At 44.4% G+C, this 23,950-nt stretch overlaps 1 protein-coding gene across 1 annotated transcript in view; it reads right to left on the reverse strand.

The window, feature by feature from the left end:
• Positions 1-221: 221 nt before the first annotated feature.
• The window catches only part of LOC141127215 (proteinase-activated receptor 1-like), a 116,400-nt gene continuing 92,671 nt past the window's right edge, over positions 222-23,950 (reverse strand). Inside the window, exons 7-8 of the mRNA XM_073613477.1 lie at positions 9,039-9,092; positions 222-3,286 (exon numbers count right to left, since the gene is read on the reverse strand). Coding sequence (XP_073469578.1) covers positions 2,274-3,286; positions 9,039-9,092 — 1,067 coding nt within the window. The 3' untranslated portion in view covers positions 222-2,273. The remainder of the gene's footprint in view (positions 3,287-9,038; positions 9,093-23,950) is intronic.

A 23,950-nucleotide genomic window follows, 5' to 3' on the forward strand; every position in this document is an offset into this window, starting at 1 on the left:
TATCTCGAGATGAGGTTGGTGATTAAGGATGAGCTTCGGCGTGTTCGCATGCTGCACGTGCCGAGCCCACCAGGAAGTCATCACGGCGCTAATCACAGGCAGTGAGACATTTCCCCATCTCTGCAGCCGCACAACGGGACAATGTCTCACTGCCTGTGATTAGCGCTGCACTGTGCCGACTTCCTGGCAGGCTCGGCACGTGCAGCATCCGAACACGCCGGAGCTCATCCTTATTGGTGATGTAGCTGGGGGTAGAGTTGTGGATGGCTTTGTAGGGATAGTTAGTTTTTTTGCATTTCATATAATGGACTACTGGAAGCCAATGAAGGAATTGGCAGAGTCGGGCAGCAAAAGTGAAAAATAGTGGTTGACCCTGCGCTACGGTATCTATCAAGCAAAAAAGAAGGAAGAAGAGAGTGGCCCTAATATTAAGGTCCAGTAAATAAATGAATAATAAATAAATGTCACAGTTATGTAAAATGATAGGAGATATATAAAGAGATATTTAAAAGAAAAAGGGAATTGCTGCCTCTACATAATACTACCACCTTAGTGGAGTATGACAAATGAATGTTAAAGTGTAGGAATGCAGCTATTCTCCCCTTAATACAGTGCCTGATGGTTTACAGTGCAGAGATGTGCTAAAGCTGTAACCCCCGGTGTTATACCCTCTGCCTGATATGGTCAGTTCCTATGTGTGAAAGGTTTTATGTAGTGATGTTAATCTCCTTGAAAGAAATGATAAACTCAAATAACTGACCAGCTTTAAAACCAAATGAAAAGAACATTTTTTTTAATATAATTTTTTGTGTAAGATGTGTTACACCCCCTGCTTTTTACAAAGCTAGTGTGTGTGTACAAGTGGTGGAACTTAGTGTTCCTAGTAATATAAAGTTGTGTAATAAACTGAAATTATAGAAGTATACGTCACAGATCCCAAATACAATAGGTGTGTTATACCCTCTGGCGGGTGTTAAAGTGATGAACTCCACTCATGCGATAATCATGCAACCAACAATTTGATTCTCTGGTAGTGAAGTTATGAGATGAACTAAAAAATAAAAAATAAATATGTACACCAGAAACAATAGGTAGATAAGATGTGTTACACAATCTGGTGGTTGTCAAAGTGATAAGATACACCCATACAGTAATTATACAGCAAACAAGTAATAAAACACAAAATAATAAACTAAGAGTGTTGCGCCCTCTGGGAATACAGGATGTTTTAAAAGAAAAGACTTATTTGCAAGCTGAGTGATAGGTGTGTTTGATCCTCTGTATCGTAAATCAAACCATTAACATATAACCACAAGTAAAAATTATTGCATATTAAACAGTTAGATATTAAATAGAAAATATAAAGTGTGCAAAAATAGTCCAACTGTTTCAATAGTGACTTTGTGCTTCAAACTGTGTTCAGTGACTGTTCAGGTTTGGAGCTGATACATTTCTCTCAGGTGACAATAGTACCAAGTAACTTTTCGGTGCTGGTAAAATATTGCACTCACCAGATAGCATTACCCTCCAGGGGTGTTAGACCTTCACAGTTTTAGCCACTGTGTAGCTTTCTGGAGCGTGCTGGATGGTCTGCACCTCGAAAATGGGCCTTTCCCCAAGTTGTCACATGCAGGAGAGAGGAATGCCCATAGCGTGCTATTGTTTTAAAAAAACTTTTATTTTTAATATAAATATATAGGTATGTACTCACATTGAGTCAGAAAATTATATGCAGCTTTAAAATCGAGTAAAAATGGAGCCGGCGGTGTATACAAACGATCGACGCTCTGACCGGAAGTGACACAAAGACGTATGGTACCTCCCTAAGCGTTTCGTCATCAAGACGTCATCTGGAGCTTTTATAACATTTTTAACTTTAACATTCAGAGTCGGGCAGCAGTTACAGATCAGTGAGTAAGGCAGATGAGTATAGCAGCAGCATTCATGGTAGACTGAAGAGGGGGTCATCTGTGTAGAGGAAGACCAAGAAGAATAGAGTTGCAGTAGTCAAGGCAAGAGATGAATACGCTGTTTGTGGTGTCATTAGTTAAAAAGGGGAACATTTTGGAAATGTTATGGAGATGAAGGGGGCAAGATTTAGCCAGTGACTGGATATGATGTCTGAAGGAGAGGTCAGAGTCTAGAATTACACCTAGCACCCTGGCATGCGTGGAGGGACTAATGGTTGTGCTATTGATCTCTATGGTAACTTCAGGAGGGGAGGAATGAGGAAGGAGGAAATATTATCAGCTCAGTTTATAAGCCTGGGAGTTTCAGGTGGTTTCTAGTGTCTCATTTGTGGGGTTTACTAGTGGTGTGTGTCCTCTCTTACATCCCAGCAGGGTGTAGATGTGTCTCTGCCACTCCGAGGATGCAAAGTAATAGATCAGAGGATCCAGACAACAACTGACACTGCTCACACTGACACTGATGATGTATATGACGTACAGGACGTTACCGCCATCATTAGAGACCTGCAGGAAAAACATGAACCAAATAACATTGGCGGGGCCAAAGCAGAGGACAAACACACCCAGCACAACCACAGTCAGGAAGATGGCTCGGGATCTCTTCTGAGCGCCTCCCATGCTCGGTGCACTGAGAGTGTGGATGATTCGAATGTAACAGAAGGTTGTAATAATTAAAGGTAAGAGATATAAAAGTGCCATATAAATGGGGAAATAGATGTAAATCTGAAACTTTTCAGCCACTTTGACATCCTGAACATCATAACAAGTTGTAATATTTAGGCTGGGAAATGGTCGGGTTAGTTGTCTTATGAGAATCGGCACAGTGCTGGCCATCGATATCGCCCAGATGCAGCAACACACCAGCCAGGCTCGTCTCACTGTGCGCCAGGGAAGGGACTGGACCGGGTAGACCAGAGCCAGGAACCGGTCCACACTGATACTCGTCATCAGCAGGATGGATCCACGCATGTTACAGGAATATGTGGCAGTGATAAATCGGCACATCCCTTCCCCCATCAGCCAGTTATTTCCTGAGAATCGGTACACAATGTGGAAAGGAAGAATACTAACAAAGAGAACATCAGCAGCGGCTAGGTTCAGCAGATACACCACTGCCGGCTTCTTCACCTTCACCTTCACCAAAAACACAATGATCGCCATTATATTGAGAGGAAGAGCCACGAGGAGAACCACGGTATAGATGGAGGGCACAAGCTTCGTCACCCACCAGCTGTTCATATATTCTTTAAATTCACTTATAAACTTTAGTTTCAGTGTGTTGATTGTTTGGGGTGAGTTCACTGTAGTTTCATTACCTAAAAACATCAAAATATGAGATGAAGTCATTGTACGTAAAACATTTTGCATTTTTAGTACATTACATCAAGCACGAAGAGAGCTGGTGATCTCTTGTGTGTCCCCTTAATGTTAGGTGCTGCCGATAATTCCAATGTAAGAGGAAGGACACAGCAGATCTCTGGGTATGTGATTTGGCTCTAGAAGGTTGGACACTAGGCAAATCAAATAGCACAGCAGATCTCCAGGTATATGTTTCAGCTCTAGGAGGTTGGACACTAGGCAAACAAAAAGGCACAGCAGATCTCTGGCTCAATTATATGGTTCTAGGAGGTTGGATATTAAATAGACCAAAAGACACAGAAGATCTCTGGGTATATGTTTCAGCTCTAGGAGGTTGGGCACTAGGCAAACCATAAGACACAGCAGATCTCCAGGTATAATCTTTGGCTCTAGGACAGGGATATGCAATTAGCGGACCTCCAGCTGTTGCAAAAGTACAAGTCCCATCATGCCTCTGCCTCTGGGTGTCATGCTTGTGGCTGTCAGAGTCTTGCTATTCCTCATGGGACTTGTAGTTCTGCAACATCTAGAGGTCCGCTAATTGCATATCCCTGCTCTAGGAGGTTGGACACCAGGCAAACCAAAAGGTACAGCAGATCTCTGGGTATATGTTTCAGCTCTAGAAGGTTGGACACTAGACAAACCAAAAGGCGCAGCAGATCTCTGGGTATGTTTTGGCTCTGGGAGGCTGGACCCTAAGCAAACCACAAGACACAGCAGATCTCTGGGTATATGCTTTGGCTCTTGGAGGTTGGACACTAGGCAAACCAAAAGGCACAGCAGATCTCTGGGGATATGCTCTGGCTCTGGGAGGCTGAACCCTAGGCAAACCAAAAGGCACAGTAGATCTCGGGGTATATGTTTTGGTTCTGGGAGGCTGAAACCTAGGCAAACCAAAAGGGACAGCAGATCTCTGGTAATATGATTTGGCTCTAGGAGGTAGGACACTACACAAACCAAAAGGCACAGAAGATCTTTGGGTATAGGGTTTGGCTCTAGAAAGTTGGACACCAGGCAAACCAAAAGGGACAACGGATCTCTGGATAGATGCTTTGCCTCTAGGAGGTTGGACACTAAGCAAACCAAAAGGTGCAGCAGACCTCTGGGTATATATTTTAGCTCTAGGAGGTTGGACACAAGGCAAACCAAAAGGCCCTGCAGACCTCTGGGTATATATTTCAGCTCTAGAGAGTTGGACACTGGGCAAATCAAGCTGCACTGCAGATATCTGGGTACGTGCTTTGGCTCTAGGAGATGGGACATTAGGCAAATCAAAAGGCCCAGCAGATCTCAGGGTATATGCTTTGGCATTAGCCAGTTTATTCCATTGGGCAACAAATAAAAAAGAACTAAGGCTAAACCTGGGTGGCAAAATTCTAGTGTAAAAGGCACATTAAAGAGAAAAAACTGTCCTTTAAAAAATATAAGGGGGCACCATCAACATTCCAGCACAACAAAGAATGCACTAAAAAATGTAAGAGTGCGATCGGGGCAGCAAAAAGAGACCACAAGAGATGCAGATAAGTAAAAAGAATCCTATTTTTTGTAATGTAATAATCATGTGACAGGCCCAACCAGGACAGGGGCTTTTGGAGGGGACTGCAAGGTTGCCTCTTGCTTACTGACTATGGGGCCTGGCTATTAAGGGAACACTACTCTTTGGGAGATGTGTGCCTGGAGAGGTCTTGCTTTGGATTTGGGCCAATGTCTCCCTAAAACACACAGATTTGGGTCCTTTATGCCCAAACAAGCAATGACTGCTTTATGCCCCGTACACACGATCGGACTTCCTGACAATAAAACCGAGGATTTTTGTTCGAAGGATGTTGGCTCCAACTTGTCTTGCATACACACGGTCACACAAATGTTGAGCAACAATTCCGATTGTAGTGGCGAACAAGACGTATGTGAGATCTCGAATTACAAACTATGAATTGTTGGCGGAAAGTCCGACAACAAATGTTCGATGGAGCATACTCAGACTTTCTGCCAACAAGCTCACATCCAACATTTGTTGTCAGAAAATCCGATCGTGTGTACGCGGCATTAGACTGTGAGACTCAGAGCAGATGTTAATATAATCAGCTCAAACCAACCTGATGCTGGGGTCTCCTGATATAGTCAGTTTATTGAGGTGTTATGTGTTTATTGTTAAGTACGTCTCTCCCGTGGTGTGCCTCCTAGGTGTGCACTCCCATTGTTAATTAAGTCACCTATTGTTTCTGTCTTTCTGACCATCCCTTGGAGATTTTATTAATATTGTGTCCACATTACCTTGTTATGGAACCATTGTGTGATGTTATGTGTTTATGATAATGTGTAATGTACTTTGTATATCCAGGGTGGTGGGCTGGGTGCTAAACGGTCTGGGCACCTAGATTTGTTTAAGTGACTAATTGTTTAATTAGTTCATGCTAATTATATCACTGTCGTCTATTAGTTGCTAGATGTGGATTAGCATTGTGTATGTTGGCTGTTCCTTAGCTATGTTAATTATGTTTCTGTTTGCATTGTATACGATAATGTGATCAGGACCTACTGGATCTTGTGTGCTATATATTTTGTGTGAATTAAAGTGAGTTCCAGTTTGCACCTAAGCTAGTGTTGGTGCAAACTGTTGTCCAGTTTGCACCTAAGCTTGGGTGCAATATTCAGCTATAATATCTGATTCGTGGTTCCAGAGTAGAGGAATCTTGTTGGAGGCACCCAAGCTGGGGGGTGCTGGACAGTTCCGTCACAAATAGTAAAAAAGCAAAGTCAGAGCATATTGGCCCTAAAAAAGGGTGGTCAAGGGATGCTGGTTAAAAGTGGCAAGGAGAAGGCAATTGTACTAAATAAATTCTTCTCGGTTTTTACTATGGAAAAGGTGAGGTATAATAGACAAGATGGTATTGTTAGTAACACAGCAAGGAGTACACCCTTGTGGCTAACAGAAGACAGTGTTTTAAAAAGACTAGAAAAACTTATTGTGAACAAATCACCAGGACCAGGTGGCCTGCACCCAAGAGTCCTCAAAGAACTTAGACAGGTCATTGCTAGACCGTTATTCCTAGTCCTTAACCACTTAAGGACAGAGCCTCGTTTTGAGATTTAGTGTTTACAGGTTAAAATCTGTTTTTTTTTGGCTAGAAAATTACTTAGAACCCCCAAACATTATATATATATATATATATATATATATATATATATATTTATTTATTTATATTTATTCCTAACACCCTAGAGCAGTTATGGTGAACCTTGGCACCCCAGATGTTTTGGAACTACATTTCCCATGATGCTCATGCACTTTGCAGTGTAGTGGAGCATCAAAGGAAATGTAGTTCCAAAACATCTGGGGTGCCAGGTTCACCATCACTGCCCTAGAGAATAAAATGGCGGTCATTGCAATACTTTATGTCACACCGTATTTGCGCAGCGGTCTTACAAGCACACTCTTTTTTGAAAAAATACACTTTTTTAAATTAAAAAATAAGACAACAGTAAAGTTAGCCCAAATTTTTTTATATTGTTAAAGATAATGTTACGGCGAGTAAATTGATACCCAACATGTCACGCTTCAAAATTGCGCCCGCTCGTGGAATGGCAACAAACTTTTACCTTTAAAAATCTCCATAGGTGATGTTTAAAAAATTTCCACAGGTTGCATGTTTAGAGTTACAGAGGAGGTCTATGGCTAGAATTATTGCTCTCACTCCAACGATTGCAGTTATACCTCACATGTGTTGTTTGAACACCGATTACATATGCGGGTGCTACTCATGTATGTGTTTGCTTCTGCGCGCGAGCTCTTTTTCCCTTATTTATTTAAAAAAAATGTATTTATACACTGTTCTTTTTTTAAAAAAATATGTCACTTTTATTGCTATTTCAAGGAATGTAAACATCCATTGTTATGGAAAAAAGCATGACAGGACCTCTTAAATATGAGATCTGGGGGGTCAAAAAGACCTCACATCTCATATTTACACTAAAATACAATAATAAAAAAAAAAATAAAAATAGAATGTCCCTTTAAGAGCTATAGATGGAAGTGACGTTTTGACATCGCTTCCGCCCTGCAATTGTATGGAGACGGGTGGGGGCCATCTTCCCCTCACTCAGCTCCATACCACAGAGAGGACAGGATCCAATTGCCTCCACCACTGCACCGGAGCATAGCAGGAGGGCACCGAAGCGTAGCGGAAGGGGGGGGGCCCGCCACCAATAAAAGTGAATCCGCCGCTGGAACCACTTTTATCTGAAAGCCAGCTACCCGCTGAAGAAGTGGATACCAGGGTAATGGCAGCTAGCTGCTGCCATAATAACGATATTCCACTTCAAACAGCCAACGTATAATGACGGTGCGCGGTCGGCAAGTGGTTAAGGAAAGCATACTGACTGTCATGGTACCAGCTGATTGTCGAAAAGCTAACGTGGTACCAATATTCAAAAAAAGGGCCGAGATACATGCCTGGAAACTACAGGCCAGTCAACCTAACATCAATAGTATGTAAACTATTGGAAGGAATAAGGGACTATATCCAAGAATTTACTGATAAAAACAGCATCATTAGTAGTAATCAGCATGGATTTATGAAAGATCATTCTTGCCAAACCAATCTGTTTAAAATTCTATTAGGAAGTTACCTGTAATCTGGATAAGGAAAGGCCTGTGGACGTGGTGTATCTAGACTTCACCAAAAAATTTGACACGGTACCCCATAGATGCTTAATCCACAAATTGAGGTCTGTTGGCATTGAGGATAGTGTATGTACCTGGATAAAAAACTGGTTACAGGGGCGTGCCCAATGGGTGGTGATAAATAGCTTCAGAATGGTCTGGAGTTATAAGTGGGATACCCCGGGGCTCTGTTCGAGGACCAATCCTGTTTAATTTATTCATAAATGATATAAAGGATAAAATAAATTGTTCAAGCAGTGTTTGCTGATGACACATCAGCAGGGTAATAACTTCACAGCGGGAGATAGAAACTTTACAGGAAAACCTTGATAACCACCGTACCGAATTCGCATGGCAGCGTACAACAGCCTAGCGCATTGCATTGTTGTATAATGCCATAAATGAAGTGTACCTTTGGTCATATAAAGTTTTTACAAAAAAAGAAGCCATTTGATGTGGTGCACCACACAGCTCCCTACCTCAGCTGGGAATGGACGCTGCCAGAGTAATAAAGGGCTCCAGTAGCTGTCCGTTCCTGAGAGTCCGGTATGGCACCACCAGCAGATGTTTATCGATGATCATGGAGGAGTGTGAAGAAACCTTTAACTTCATGGTGCTGATCCAGCAAATTTGGACAGAGCAGTCCAACCTCCTGAGAACATTCGGTCAACCTGGGCTTACTCAGTATGTTCCTGGTTATAGGCACCAGGACCAGCTAGTGCCTTTGGTTTTCCCAGTGTCCAATCTCTTAAAAACATGTGGTCAACCTGTGCTTACCCCGTATGTGCTGGGTTATAGGCACCAGGACCAGCTTTGCATTGGGTTTTTACAGTCCGTCCTCCTAGAACAGCATATATACCAGAGACCAGACGCTGTGTCCTCCAATGTATAAAGGTTTATACAAGTCCAAAATCACATTATAAACTGGTAAGCCCATGAGATGCATCCAATTCCTTGTCCTGCTATGTGAAATGAGTTTAACAAAGGCTGATTGGATACATATTCATCATAAAATAATATAAGAAACAGAATAATAATGTCTTTACCTGAGATCTCAACGAAGTTGATCATATCTGATGCCTGCATGAACGCATCTTCTCCTACAAGAACATAATAGAAAACCATAATTCAGTAGAACATTGTATGTGTAGTTCTTTGGATACAATACAACACATGGTCAGGAAATAAGCAGAACATTCTCGGTGTGTCTGAAAACATACCACAGTCATCTCACATGAGATGTTTTCTTGTGATTGGTTTTACTCCAGTTACCACCCCTTTCCTCTCTTTGTAAAGTCATCCTGCACTCAGTAAAATTTGAACATTGATCCAAACCCTTGTGCTGTGAGATCTTTATTCCAGAGCGCTCGATGGAACCAATACCAGGATGGATGGACAGATAGAATCAATAGATGGTCATCATACCTAACAGATTGCCTGGTGTCAGAAGTGGGATATTTCCTACCAGATCATTAAGTACAGCCTTTTTTTCTGTCTTGCCGTATCCATGTGGGAAATATCTAAATGAACCTTGTGGCAGTGGCACAGTCTTGCTTTTGGAGCAAGAGGCTAAAATTGGGTTCTGGGGAAGCAGCCCATAGTTGTAGGCTGAGAGGGAAAATTAATCAAAGTCCTTCCGTGCCAGGAGGGTCCATTAGGTAATAAGTTGTATTAAGTGCTAATGTTTGTTATTAGTAGGGATGAGCTTCGAGTTCGAGACGAACTCATGTTCGACTCGAACATCGGCTGTTCGCCAGTTCGCCGAACAGCGAACAATTTGGTGTGTTTACGGCAAATTCGAAAGCCGCGGAACACCCTTTAAAAGTCTATGGGAGAAATCAAAAGTGCTAATTTTAAAGGCTTATGTGCATGGTATTGTCATAAAAAGGGTTTGGGGACCTGGGTCCTGCCCCAGGGGACATGGATCAATGCAAAAAAAAGTTTTAAAAACAGCCGTTTTTTCGGGAGCAGTGATTTTAATAATACTTAAACAATAAAAGTAAATATAAATATATATAATATATAATATTAATATTCCTTTATATATTCCTGGGGGGTATCTATAGTATGCCTGTAAAGCTGCGCATGTTTCCCGTGTTTAGAACAGTCTGACAGCAAAATGACATTTCAAAGGAAAAAAAGTCATTTAAAACTACTTGCGGCTATTAATGAATTGCCGGTCCGACAATACACATAAAAGTTCATTAATAAAAACGGCATGGGAATTCCCCACAGGGGAACCCCGAACCAAATTTAAAAAAAAAATGGCGTGGGGGGTCCCCCTGAATTCCATACCAGGCCCTTCAGGTCTGGTATGGATATTAAGGGGAACTCCGGCTGTACTGGAGGATGATGGAAGAAAGATCACAGAACTGTACTGGAGGATGATGGAAGAGAGATCACAGAGCTGTACTGGAGGATGATGGAGAAGAGATCATAGAGCTGTACTGGAGGATGATGGAAGAGAGATCACAGAGCTGTACTGGAGGACGATAGAAGAGAGATCACAGAGCTGTACTGGAGGATGAAGGAAGAGAGATCACAGAGCTGTACTGGAGGATCATGGAAGAGACAGCACAGAGCTGTACTGGAGGATGATGGAGAAGAGATCATAGAGCTGTACTGGAGGATAATGGAAGAGAGATCACAGAGCTGTACTGGAGGATGATGGGAGAGAGATCACAAAGCTGTACTGGAGGATCATGGAAGAGAGATCACAGAGCTGTACTGGAGGATGATGGAAAAGAGATCACAGAGCTGTACTGGAGGATGATAGAAGAAAGATCACAGAGCTGTACTGGAGGGTGATGGAAGAGAGATCACAGATCTGTATTGGAGGATGATAGAAGAGAGACCACAGAGCTGTACTGGAGGATGATGAAGAAGAGATCACAGAGCTGTACTGGAGGATGATGGAAGAGAGATCACAAAGCTGTACTGGAGGATGATGGAAGAGAGATCACAGAGCTGTACTGGAGGATGATGGGAGAGAGATCACAAAGCTGTACTGGAGGATCATGGAAGAGAGATCACAGAGCTGTACTGGAGGATCATGGAAGAGAGATCACAGAGCTGTACTGGAGGATGATGGAAGAGAGATCACAGAGCTGTACTGGAGGATGATGGGAGAGAGATCACAAAGCTGTACTGGAGGATCATGGAAGAGAGATCACAGAGCTGTACTGGAGGATGATGGAAGAGAGATCACAGAGCTGTACTGCAGGATGACAGAAGAGAGATCACAGAGCTGTATTGGAGGATGATGGAAGAGAGATGACAAAGCTGTACTGGAGGATGATGGAAGAGAGATGACGAAGCTGTACTGGAGGATGATGGAAATGAGATCACAGAGCTGTACTGGAGGATGATAGAAGAGAGATCACAGAGCTGTACTGGAGAATGATGGAAGAGAGATTACAGAGCTGTACTGGAGGATGATGGACGAGAGAACACAGAGCTGTACTGGAGGATGATGGGAGAGAGATAACAGAGGTGTACTGGAGGAAGATGGAAGAGAGATCACAGAGGTGTACTGGAGAATGATGGAAGAGAGATCACAGAGCTGTACTGGAGGATGATGGAGAAGGGATCATAGAGCAGTACTGGAGGATGATAGAAGAGAGATCACAGAACTGTACTGGAGGATGATGGAAGAGATCACAGAGCTGTAATGGAGGGTGGTGGAAGAGAGATCACAAAGCTGTACTGGAGGATGATGGAAGAGAGGTCACAGAGCTGTTCTGGAGGATGATGGAAGAGACAGCACAGAGCTGTACTGGAGGATGATGGAGAAGAGATCACAGAGCTGTACTGGAGGATGATGGAAGACAGATCACAGAGCTGTACTGGAGGATGATGGAAGAGAGATCACAAAGCTGTACTGGAGGATCATGGAAGAGAGATCACAGAGCTGTACTGGAGGATGGTGGAAAAGAGATCACAGAACTGTACTGGAGGATGATGAAGAAGAGATCACAGAGCTGTACTGGAGGATGATGGAAGAGAGATCGCAAAGCTGTACTGGAGGATCATGGAAGAGAGATCACAGAGCTGTACTGGAGGATGATGGAAGAGAGATCACAGAGCTGTACTGGAGGATGATGGAAGAGAGATCACAAAGCTGTACTGGAGGATCATGGAAGAGAGATCACAGAGCTGTACTGGAGGATGATGGAAGAGAGATCACAGAGCTGTACTGGAGGATGACAGAAGAGAGATCACAGAGCTGTACTGGAGGATGATGGAAGAGAGATGACGAAGCTGTACTGGAGGATGATGGAAGAGAGATGACGAAGCTGTACTGGAGGATGATGGAAATTAGATCCCAGAGCTGTACTGGAGGATGATGGAAGAGAGATCACAGAGGTATACTGGAGAATGATAGAAGAGAGATCACAGAGCTGTACTGGAGGGTGATTGAAGAGAGATTACAGAGCTGTACTGGAGGATGATGGAGGAGAGATCACAGAGCTGTACTGGAGGATGATGGAAGAGAGATCACAAAGCTGTTCTGGAGGATGATGGAAGAGAGATCACAGAGCTGTCCTGGAGGATGATGGAAGAAATATCATAGAGCTGTACTAGAGGTTGATAGAATAGAGATCACAGATCTGTACTGGAGGATGATGGAGAAGAGATCATAGAGCTGTAATGGAGGATGATGGAAGAGATCACAGAGCTGTCCTGGAGTGTGATGGAAGAGATATCATAGAGCTGTACTGGAGGATGATGGAAGAGAGATCACATAGCTGTAGTGGAGGATGATGGAAGAGAGATCACAGAGCTGTACTAGAGGTTGATAGAATAGAGATCACAGATCTGTACTGGATGATGATGGAGAAGAGATCATAGAGCTGTACTGGAGGATGATGGAAGAGATCACAGAGCTGTCCTGGAGGGTGATAAAAGAGAGATCACAGAGCTGTACTGGAGGATGATGGAGAAGAGATCACAAAGCTGTACAGGAGGGTGATGGAAGAGAGATCACAGAGCTGTACTGGAGGATGATAGAAGAGAGATCACAGAGCTGTACTGGAGGATGATAGAAGAGAGATCACAGAGGTGTACTGGAGGGTGATGGAAGAGAGATCACAGATCTGTACTGGAGGATGATGGAAGAGAGATCACAGAGCTGTACTGGAGGATGATAGAAGAGAGATCACAGAGCTATACTGGAGGATGATGGAAGAGAGATAACAGGGCTGTAATGGAGGATTATGTAACAGAGATCACAAAGCTGTACTGGAGGATGATGGAAGAGAGATCACAGAGCTGTACTGGATGGTGATAGAAGAGAGATCACAGAGCTGTACTGGAGGATGATGGAAGAGAGATCACAGAGCTGTACTGGAGGATGATGGAAGAGAGATCACAGAGCTATACTGGAGGATGATGGAAGAGAGATCACAGAGCTGTAATAGAAGATGATGGAAGAGAGATCACAGAGCTGTACTGGAGGATGATGGAGAAGAGATCAAAGATCTGTACCGGAGGACGATGGAAGAGAGATAACAGAGCTGTAATGGAGGATGATGAAGAAGAGATCACAGAGCTGTACTGGAGGTTGATGGAAGAGAGATCACAGAGCTGTACTGGAGGGTGATGGAAGAGAGATCACAGAGCTGTACTTAAGGATGATAGAAGAGAGATCAAAGAGCTGTACTGGAGGATGATGGAAGAGAGAACACAGAGCTGTACTGGAGGACGATGGAAGAGAGATCAAAGAGCTGTACTGGAGGATGATAGAAGAGAGATCACAGAGCTGTACTGGAGGATGATGGAGAAGAGATCACAGAACTGTACTGGAGGATGATGAAAGAGAGATCACAGAGCTGTACTGGAGGATGATGGAAGGGAAATCACAGAGCTGTACTGGAGGATGATGGAAGAGAGATCACAGAGCTGTACTGGAGGATGATGGAGAAGAGATCACAGAGCTGTACTGGAGGATGATGGAAGAGAGATCCCAGAGCTGTACTGGAGGTTGATGGAAGAGAGATCACAGAGCTGTACTTAAGGATGATAGAAGAGAGATCACAGAGCTGTACTGGAGGATGATGGAAGAGAGATCACAGAGCTTTACTGGAGGATGATGGAAGAAAGATCATAGAGCTGTACTAGAGGTTGATAGAATAGAGATCATAGATCTGTACTGGAGGATGATGGAGAAGAGATTATAGAGCTGTACTGGAGGATGATGGAAGAGATCACAGAGCTGTACTGGAGGGTGATAGAAGAGAGATCACAGAGCTGTACTGGAGGATGATGGAAGAGATCACAGAGCTTTCCTGGAGGGTGATAAAAGAGAGACCACAGAGCTGTACTGGAGGATGATGGAAGAGATCACAGAGCTGTACTGGAGGGTGATAGAAGAGAGATCACAGATCTGTACTGGAGGATGATGGAGAAGAGACCACAGAGCTGTACTGGAGGATGATGGAAGAGAGATCACAGAGCTGTACTGGAGGATGATAGAAGAGAGATCAAAGAGCTGTACTGGAGGATGATGGAAGAAAAATCACAGAACTGTACTGGAGGATGATGTAAGAGATCACAGAGCTGTCCTGGAGGGTGATAAAAGAGAGAACATAGAGCTGTACTGGAGGATGATGGAAGAAAGATCACAGTGCTGTACTGGAGGATGATAGAAGAGAGATCAAAGAGCTGTACTGGAGGATGATGGAAGAGAAATCACAGAACTGTACTGGAGGATAATGGAAGAGATCATAGAGCTGTACTGGAGGATGATGGAGGAGAGATCACAGAGATGTACTGGAGGATGATGGAAGAGAGATCACCAAGCTGTACTGTAGGATGAAGGAAGAGGGATCACAGAGGTGTAATGGAGGATGATGGGAGAGACATCGCAGATCTGTACTCTAGGATGATAGAAGAGAGATCACAGAGCTGTACTGGAGGATGATAGAAGAGAGATCACAGAGCTGTACTGGAGGATGATAGAAGAGAGATCACAGAGCTCTACTGGAGGATGATAGAAGAGAGATCACAGAGCTGTAGTGGAGGGTGATAGAAGAGAGATCACAGAGCTCTACTGGAGGATGATAGAAGAGAGATCACAAAGCTTTACTGGAGGGTGATGTAAGAGAGATCACAGAGCTGTACTGGAGGCTGATGGAAGAGAGATCACAGAGCTGTACTGGAGGCTGATGGAAGAGAGATCACAGAGCTGTACTGGAGGCTGATGGAAGAGAGATCACAGAGCTGTACTGGAGCACGATGGAGGAGAGATAACAGAGCTGTAATGGAGGATGATGGAACAGAGATCACAAAGCTGTACTGGAGGATGATGGAAGAGAGATCACAGAGCTGTACTGGAGGATGATGGAAGACAGATCATAGAGCTGTACTGTTGGGTGATGGAAGAGATCACAGAGCTATACTGGAGGATGATGGAATAGAGATCAGAGAGCTATTCTGGAGGATGATGGAATAGAGATCAGAGAGCTGTACTGGAGGATAATGGAAAAGAGATCACAGAGCTGTACTGGAGGATGATAGAAGAAAGATCACAGAGCTGTACTGGAGGATGATAGAAGAGAGATCACAGAGGTGTACTGGAGGATGATGGAAGAGAGATCACAGACCTGTACTGGAGGGTGATGGAAGAGAGATCACAGATCTGTACTGGAGGATGATGGAAGAGAGATCACAGAGCTATACTGGAGGATGATAGAAGAGAGATCACAGAGCTATACTGGAGGATGATGGAAGAGAGATAACAGAGCTGTAATGGAGGATGATGTAACAGAGATCACAAAGCTGTACTGGAGGATGATGGAAGAGATATCACAGAGCTGTACTGGATGGTGATAGAAGAGAGATCACAGAGCTGTACTGGAGGATGATGGAAGAGAGATCACAGTTCTGTACTGGAGGATGATGGAGAAGAGATCACAAAGCTGTACAGGAGGGTGATGGAAGAGAGATCACAGAGCTGTACTGGAGGATGATAGAAGAGAGATCACAGAGCTGTACTGGAGGATGATAGAAGAGAGATCACAGAGGTGTACTGGAGGATGATGGAAGAGAGATCACAGACCTGTACTGGAGGGTGATGGAAGAGAGATCACAGAGCTGTACTGGAGGATGATGGAAGAGAGATCACAGAGCGGTACTGGAGGATGATGGAGAAGAGATCACAGAGCTGTACTGGAGGATGATGAAAGAGAGTTTACAGAGCTGTATTGGAGGATGCTGGAAGAGAGATCACAGAGCTATACTGGAGGATGATGGAGACGAGATCACAGAGCTGTAATGGAGGATGATGGAACAGAGATCACAAAGCTGTACTGGAGGATGATGGAAGAGAGAACACAGAGCTGTACTGGAGGACGATGGAAGAGAGATGAAAGAGCTGTACTGGAGGATGATAGAAGAGATCACAGAGCTGTACTGGAGGATGATAGAAGAGATCACAGAGCTGTACTGGAGGATGATGGAGAAGAGATCACAGAACTGTACTGGAGGATGATGGAAGAGAGATCCCAGAGCTGTATTGGAGGTTGATGGAAGAGATATCACAGAGCTGTACTGGAGGGTGATGGCAGAGAGATCACAGAGCAGTACTTAAGGATGATAGAAGAGAGATCAAAGAGCTGTACTGGAGGATGATGGAAGAGAGAACACAGAGCTGTACTGGAGGATGATGGAAGAGAGATAACAGAGCTGTAATGGAGGATGATGGAGAAGAGATCACAGAGCTGTACTGGAGGATGATGGAAGAGAGATCACAGAGCTGTACTGGAGGGTGATGGAAGAGAGATCACAGAGCTGTACTTAAGGATGATAGAAGAGAGATCAAAGAGCTGTACTGGAGGATGATGGAAGAGAGAACACAGAGCTGTACTGGAGGACGATGGAAGAGAGATCAAAGAGCTGTAATGGAGGATGATAGAAGAGAGATCACAGAGCTGTACTGGAGGATGATGGAGAAGAGATCACAGAACTTTACTGGAGGATGATGGAAGAGAGATCCAAGAGCTGTATTGGAGGTTGATGGAAGAGAGATCACAGAGCTGTACTGGAGGATGATGGAGAAGAGATCACAGAACTGTACTGGAGGGTGATGGGAGAGAGATCACAGAGCTGTACTGGAGGGTGATGGCAGAGAGATCACAGAGCTGTACTTAAGGATGATAGAAGAGAGATCAAAGAGCTGTACTGGAGGATGATGGAAGAGAGATCACAGAGCTGTACTGGAGGATGATGGAAGGGAAATCACAGAGCTGTACTGGAGGATGATGGAAGAGAGATCACAGAGCTGTACTGGAGGATGATGGAAGAGAGATCCCAGAGCTGTACTGGAGGGTGATGGCAGAGAGATCACAGAGCTGTACTTAAGGATGATAGAAGAAAGATCAAAGAGCTGTACTGGAGGATGATGGAAGAGAGATCACAAAGCTGTACTGGAGGATGATGGAAGAGAAATCACAGAGCTGTACTGGAGGATGATGGACGAGAGATCAGAGAGCTTTACTGGAGGATGATGGAAGAAAGACCATAGAGCTGTACTAGAGGTTGATAGAATAGAGATCACAGATCTGTACTGGAGGATGATGGAGAAGAGATCATAGAGCTGTGCAGGAGGATGATGGAAGAGATCACAGAGCTGTCCTGGAGGGTGATGGAAGAGATATCATAGAGCTGTACTGGAGGATGATGGAAGAGAGATCCCAGAGCTGTACTGGAGGTTGATGGAAGAGAGATCACAGAGCTGTACTGGAGCATGATGGAAGAGAGAACACAGAGCTGTACTGGAGGACGATGGAAGAGAGATCAAAGAGCTGTACTGGAGGATGATAGAAGAGAGATCACAGAACTGTACTGGAGGTTGATGGAAGAGAGATCACAGAGCTTTACTGGAGGATGATAGAAGAAAGATCATAGAGCTGTACTAGAGGTTGATAGAATAGAAATCACAGATCTGTACTGGAGGATGATGGAGAAGAGATCATAGAGCTGTACTGGAGGATGATGGAGAAGAGATCACAGAGCTGTCCTGGAGGGTAATGGAAGAGATATCATAGAGCTGTACTAAAGGATGATGGAAGAGAGATCACAGAGCTGTACTGGAGGATGATGGAAGGGAAATCACAGAGCTGTACTGGAGGATGATGGAAGAGAGATCACAGAGCTGTACTGGAGGATGATGGAGAAGAGATCACAGAGCTGTACTGGAGGATGATGGAAGAGAGATCCCAGAGCTGTACTGGAGGATGATGGAAGAGAGATCACAGAGTTATACTGGAGAATGATAGAAGAGAGATCTCAGAGCTGTACTGGAGGATGATAGGAGAGAGATCACAGAGCTGTACTGGAGGGTGATAGAAGAGAGATCATAGAGCTGTACTGGAGGATGATGGAAGAGATCACAGAGCTGTCCTGGAGGGTGATAGAAGAGATATCATAGAGCTGTACTGGAGGATGATGGAAGAGAGATCACAGAGCTGTACTAGAGGTTGATAGAATATAGATCACAGATCTGTACTGGATGATGATGGAGAAGAGATCATAGAGCTGTACTGGAGGATGATGGAAGAGATCACAGAGCTGTCCTGGAGGGTGATAAAAGAGAGATCACAGAGCTGTACTGGAGGATGATGGAAGAGAGATCACAGAGCTGTACTGGAGGATGATGGAAGAGGGATCACAGAGCTGTAATGGAGGATGATAGGGGAGACATCGCAGATCTGTACTCTAGGATGATAGAAGAGAGATAAGAGAGCTGTACTGGATGATGATAGAAGAGAGATCACAGAGCTGTACTGGAGGATGATAGAAGAGAGATCACAGAGCTGTACTAGAGGATAATGGAAGAGAGATCACAGAGATGTACTGGAGGATGATGGAAGAGAGATCACATAGCGGTACTGGAGGATAATGGAAGAGAGATCACAGAGCTGTAATGCAGGATGATGGGAGAGAGATCACAGAGCTGTACTGGAGGGTGATAGAAGAGAGATCACAGAGCTGTACTGGAGGATGATAGAAGAGAGATCACAGAGCTGTACTGGAGGATGATAGAAGAGAGATTATAGAGCTGTACTTTAGGATGATGGAGGAGAGATCACAGAGCTGTACTGGAGGATGATGGAAGAGAACACAGAGCTGTCCTGGAGGGTGATAAAAGAGAGACCACAGAGCTGTACTGGAGGATGATTGAAGAGAGATCACAGAGCTGTACTGGAGGATGATGATAGAGAGATCACAGAGCTGTACTGGAGGATGATGGAAGAGGGATCACAGAGCTGTAATGGAGGATGATGGGAGAGACATTGCAGATCTGTTCTCTAGGATGATAGAAGAGAGATTAGAGAGCTGTACTGGAGGGTGATAGAAGAGAGATCAGAGAGCTGTACTGGAGGATGATAGAAGAGAGATCACAGAGCTGTACTAGAGGATTATAGAAGAGAGATCACAGAGCTGTACTGGAGGATGATGGAAGAGATCACAGAGCTTTCCTGGAGGGTGATAAAAAAGAGACCACAGAGCTGTACTGGAGGATGATGGAAGAGATATCACAGAGCTGTACTGGAGGATGATGGAAGAGAGATCACAGAGCTGTACTAGAGGTTGATAGAATAGAGATCACAGATCTGTACTGGAGGATGATGGAGAAGAGATCATAGAGCTGTACTGGAGGATGATGGAAGAGATCACAGAGCTGTCCTGGAGTGTGATGGAAGAGATATCATAGAGCTGTACTGGAGGATGATGGAAGAGAGATCACAGAGCTGTACTAGAGGTTGATAGAATAGAGATCACAGATCTGTACTGGATGATGATGGAGAAGAGATTATAGAGCTGTACTGGAGGATGATGGAAGAGATCACAGAGCTGTCCTTGAGGGTGATAAAAGAGAGATCACAGAGCTGTACTGGAGGATGATGGAAGAGGGATCACAGAGCTGTAATGGAGGATGATGGGGGAGAAATTGCAGATCTGTACTCTAGGATGATAGAAGAGAGATCAGAGAGCTGTACTGGAGGATGATGGGGGAGACATCGCAGATCTGTACTCTAGGATGATAGAAGAGAGATAAGAGAGCTGTACTGGAGAATGATAGAAGAGAGATCACAGAGCTATACTGGAGGATGATAGGAGATCACAGAGCTTTACTGGAGGGTGATAGAAGAGAGATCACAGAGCTGTACTGGAGGATAATGGAAGAGAGATCACAGAGCTGTAATGAAGGATGATGGGAGAGAGATCACAGATGTGAACTCTAGGATGATAGAACAGTGATCAGAGAGCTGTACTGGAGGGTGATATTAGAGAGATCACAGAGCTGTACTGGAGGATGATAGAAGAGAGATCACAGAGCTGTACTGGAGGATGATAGAAGAGAGATCACAGAGCTATACTGGAGGATGATAGAAGAGAGATCACAGAGCTGTACTGGAGGGTGATAGAAGAGAGATCATAGAGCTGTACTGGAGGATGATGGAGGAGAGATCACAGAGCTGTACTGGAGGATGATGGAAGAGAACACAGAGCTGTCCTGGAGGGTGATAAAAGAGAGACCACAGAGCTGTACTGGAGGATGATTGAAGAGAGATCACAGAGCTGTACTGGAGGATGATGGAAGAGGGATCACAGAGCTGTAATGGAGGATGATAGAAGAGAGATCACAGAGCTGTACTAGAGGATGATAGAAGATAGATCACAGAGCTGTACTGGAGGATGATAGAAGAGAGATCACAGAGCTGTACTGGAGGGTGATAGAAGAGAGATCACAGAGCTGTACTGGAGGATGATGGAAGAGATCACAGAGCTTTCCTGGAGGGTGATAAAAGAGAGACCACAGAGCTGTACTGGAGGATGATGGAAGAGAGATCACAGAGCTGTACTGGAGGATGATGGGAGAGACATCGCAAATCTGTACTCTAGGATGATAGAAGAGAGATCAGAGAGTTGTACTGGAGGATGATAGAAGATAGATCACAGAGCTGTACTGGAGGGTGATAGAAGAGAGATCACAGAGCTGTACTGGAGGATGATGGAAGAGATATCACAGAGCTGTACTGGAGGATGATGGAAGAGAGATCACAGAGCTGTACTAGAGGTTGATAGAATAGAGATCACAGATCTGTACTGAAGGATGATGGAGAAGAGATCACAGAGCTGTACTGGAGGATGATGGAAGAGAGATCACAGAGCTGTACTGGAGGATGATAGAAGAGAGATCAAAGAGCTGTACTGGAGGATGATGGAAGAGAAATCACAGAACTGTACTGGAGGATAATGGAAGAGATCATAGAGCTGTACTGGAGGATGATGTAAGAGATCACAGAGCTGTCCTGGAGGGTGATAAAAGAGAGAACATAGAGCTGTACTGGAGGATGATGGAAGAGAAATCACAGAACTGTACTGGAGGATAATGGAAGAGATCATAGAGCTGTACTGGAGGATGATGTAAGAGATCACAGAGCTGTCCTGGAGGGTGATAAAAGAGAGAACACAGAGCTGTACTGGAGGATGATGGAAGAAAGATCACAGAGCTGTACTGGAGGATGATGGAAGAGGGATCACAGAGATGTAATGGAGGATGATGGGAGAGACATCGCAGATCTGTACTCTAGGATGATAGAAGAGAGATCAGAGAGCTGCACTGGAGGGGGATAGAAGAGAGATCAGAGAGCTTTACTGGAGGATGATAGAAGAGAGATCACAGAGCTGTACTGGAGGATGATAGAAGAGTGATCACAGAGCTGTACTGGAGGATGATAGAAGAGAGATCACAGAGCTCTACTGGAGGATGATAGAAGAGCGATCACAGAGCTGTACTGGAGGGTGATAGAAGAGAGATCACAGAGCTGTTCTGGAGGATGATGGAAGAGATATCACAGAGCTGTACAGTAGGGTGACGGAAGAGAGATCAAAGATCTGTACTGTAGGACGATGGAAGAGAGATCACAGAGCTGTACAGGAGGATGATGGAAGAGAGATCAAAGATCTGTACTGGAGGACGATGGAAGAGAGATCACAGAGCTGTACTGGAGGATGATGGAAGAGAAATCACAGAGCTGTACTGGAGGATGATGGAATAGAGTTCAAAGAGATGTACTGGAGGATGATGGAAGAGAAATCACAGAACTGTACTGGAGGATAATGGAAGAGATCATAGAGCTGTACTGGAGGATGATGGAAGAGATCACAGAGCTGTCCAGGAGGGTGATAGAAAAGAGATCACAGAGCTATACTGGAGGATGATGGAAGAGAGATCACAGAGCTGTACTGGAGGATGATGGAGAAGAGATCACAGAGCTGTACTGGAGGATGATGGAGGAGAGATCACAGAGCTGTACTGGAGGATGATGGAGAAGAGATCACAGAGCTGTACTGGAGGATGATGGAAGAGAGATCACAGAGCTGTACTGGAGTATCATGGAAGAGAGATCACAGACGTGTACTCGAGGATGATGGAAGAGAGAACACAGAGCTGTACTGGAGGATGATAGAAGAGTGATCACAGAGCTGTACTGGATGATGATAGAAGAGAGATCACAGAGCTGTACTGGAGGGTGATAGAAGAGAGATCACAGAGCTGTACTGGAGAAGGATAGACGAGAGATCACATAGCTTTACTGGAGGATGATGGAAGAGAGATCACAAAGCTGTACCGGAGGGTGATGTAAGAGATATCACAGAGCTGTACTAGAGGATGATGGAAGAGAGATCACAGAGCTGTACTGGAGGATGATGGAAGAGATATCACAGAGCTGTACAGGAGGGTGATGGAAGAGAGATCAAAGATCTGTACTGGAGGACGATGGAAGAGAGATCACAGAGCTGTACTGGAGGATGATGGAAGAGAAATCACAGAGCTGTACTGGAGGATGATGGAATAGAGATCACAGGGCTGTACTGGAGGATGATGGAATAGAGATCAAAGAGCTGTACTGGAGGATGATGGAAGAGAGATCACAGAACTGTACTGGAGGATAATGAAAGAGATCATAGAGCTGTACTGGAGGATGATGGACGAGAAATCACAGAACTGTACTGGAGGATAATGGAAGAGATCATAGAGCTGTACTGGAGGATGATGGAAGAGATCACAGAGCTGTCCAGGAGGGTGATAGAAAAGAGATCACAGAGCTATACTGGAGGATGATGGAAGAGAGATCACAGAGCTGTACTGGAGGATGATGGAGAAGAGATCACAGAGCTGTACTGGAGGATGATGGAAGAGAGATCACAGAGCTGTACTGGAGGATGATGGAAGAGAGATCACAAAGCTGTACTGGAGTATCATGGAAGAGAGATCACAGACCTGTACTCGAGGATGATGGAAGAGAGAACACAGAGCTGTACTGGAGGATGATATAGAAAAGATCACAGAGCTGTACTGGAGGATGATAGAAGAGAGATCACAGAGGTGTACTGGAGGATGATGGAAGAGAGATCACAGAGCTTTACTGGAGGATGATAGAAGAGACATCAGAGAGCTGTACTGGAGGATGATGGAAGAGAAATCCCAGAACTGTACTGGAGGATAATGGAAGAGATCATAGAGCTGTACTGGAGGATGATGGAAGAGAGATCACAGAGCTGTACTGGAGGATGATGGAAGAGAGAACACAGAGCTGTACTGGAGGATGATGGAGAAAAAATCACAGAGCTGTACTGGAGGATGATGGAGAAAAAATCACAGAGCTGTACTGGAGGATGATAGAAGAGGGATCACAGAGCTGTATTTGAGGATGATGAAAGAGAGATCACAGAGCTGTACTGGAGGGTGATAGAAGAGAGATCACAGAGCTGTACTGGAGGATGATGGAAGAGGGATCACAGAGCTGTAATACAGGATGATGGAAGAGAAATCACAGAACTGTACTGGAGGATAATGGAAGAGATCATAGAGCTGTCCTGGAGGGTGATAAAAGAGAGATCACAGAGCTGTACTGGAGGATGATGGAAGAGAGATCACAGAGCT

Source organism: Aquarana catesbeiana, linkage group LG01, assembly GCF_042186555.1.
Source record: "Aquarana catesbeiana isolate 2022-GZ linkage group LG01, ASM4218655v1, whole genome shotgun sequence".
In the NCBI taxonomy this organism is placed as follows: Eukaryota; Metazoa; Chordata; class Amphibia; order Anura; family Ranidae; genus Aquarana; species Aquarana catesbeiana.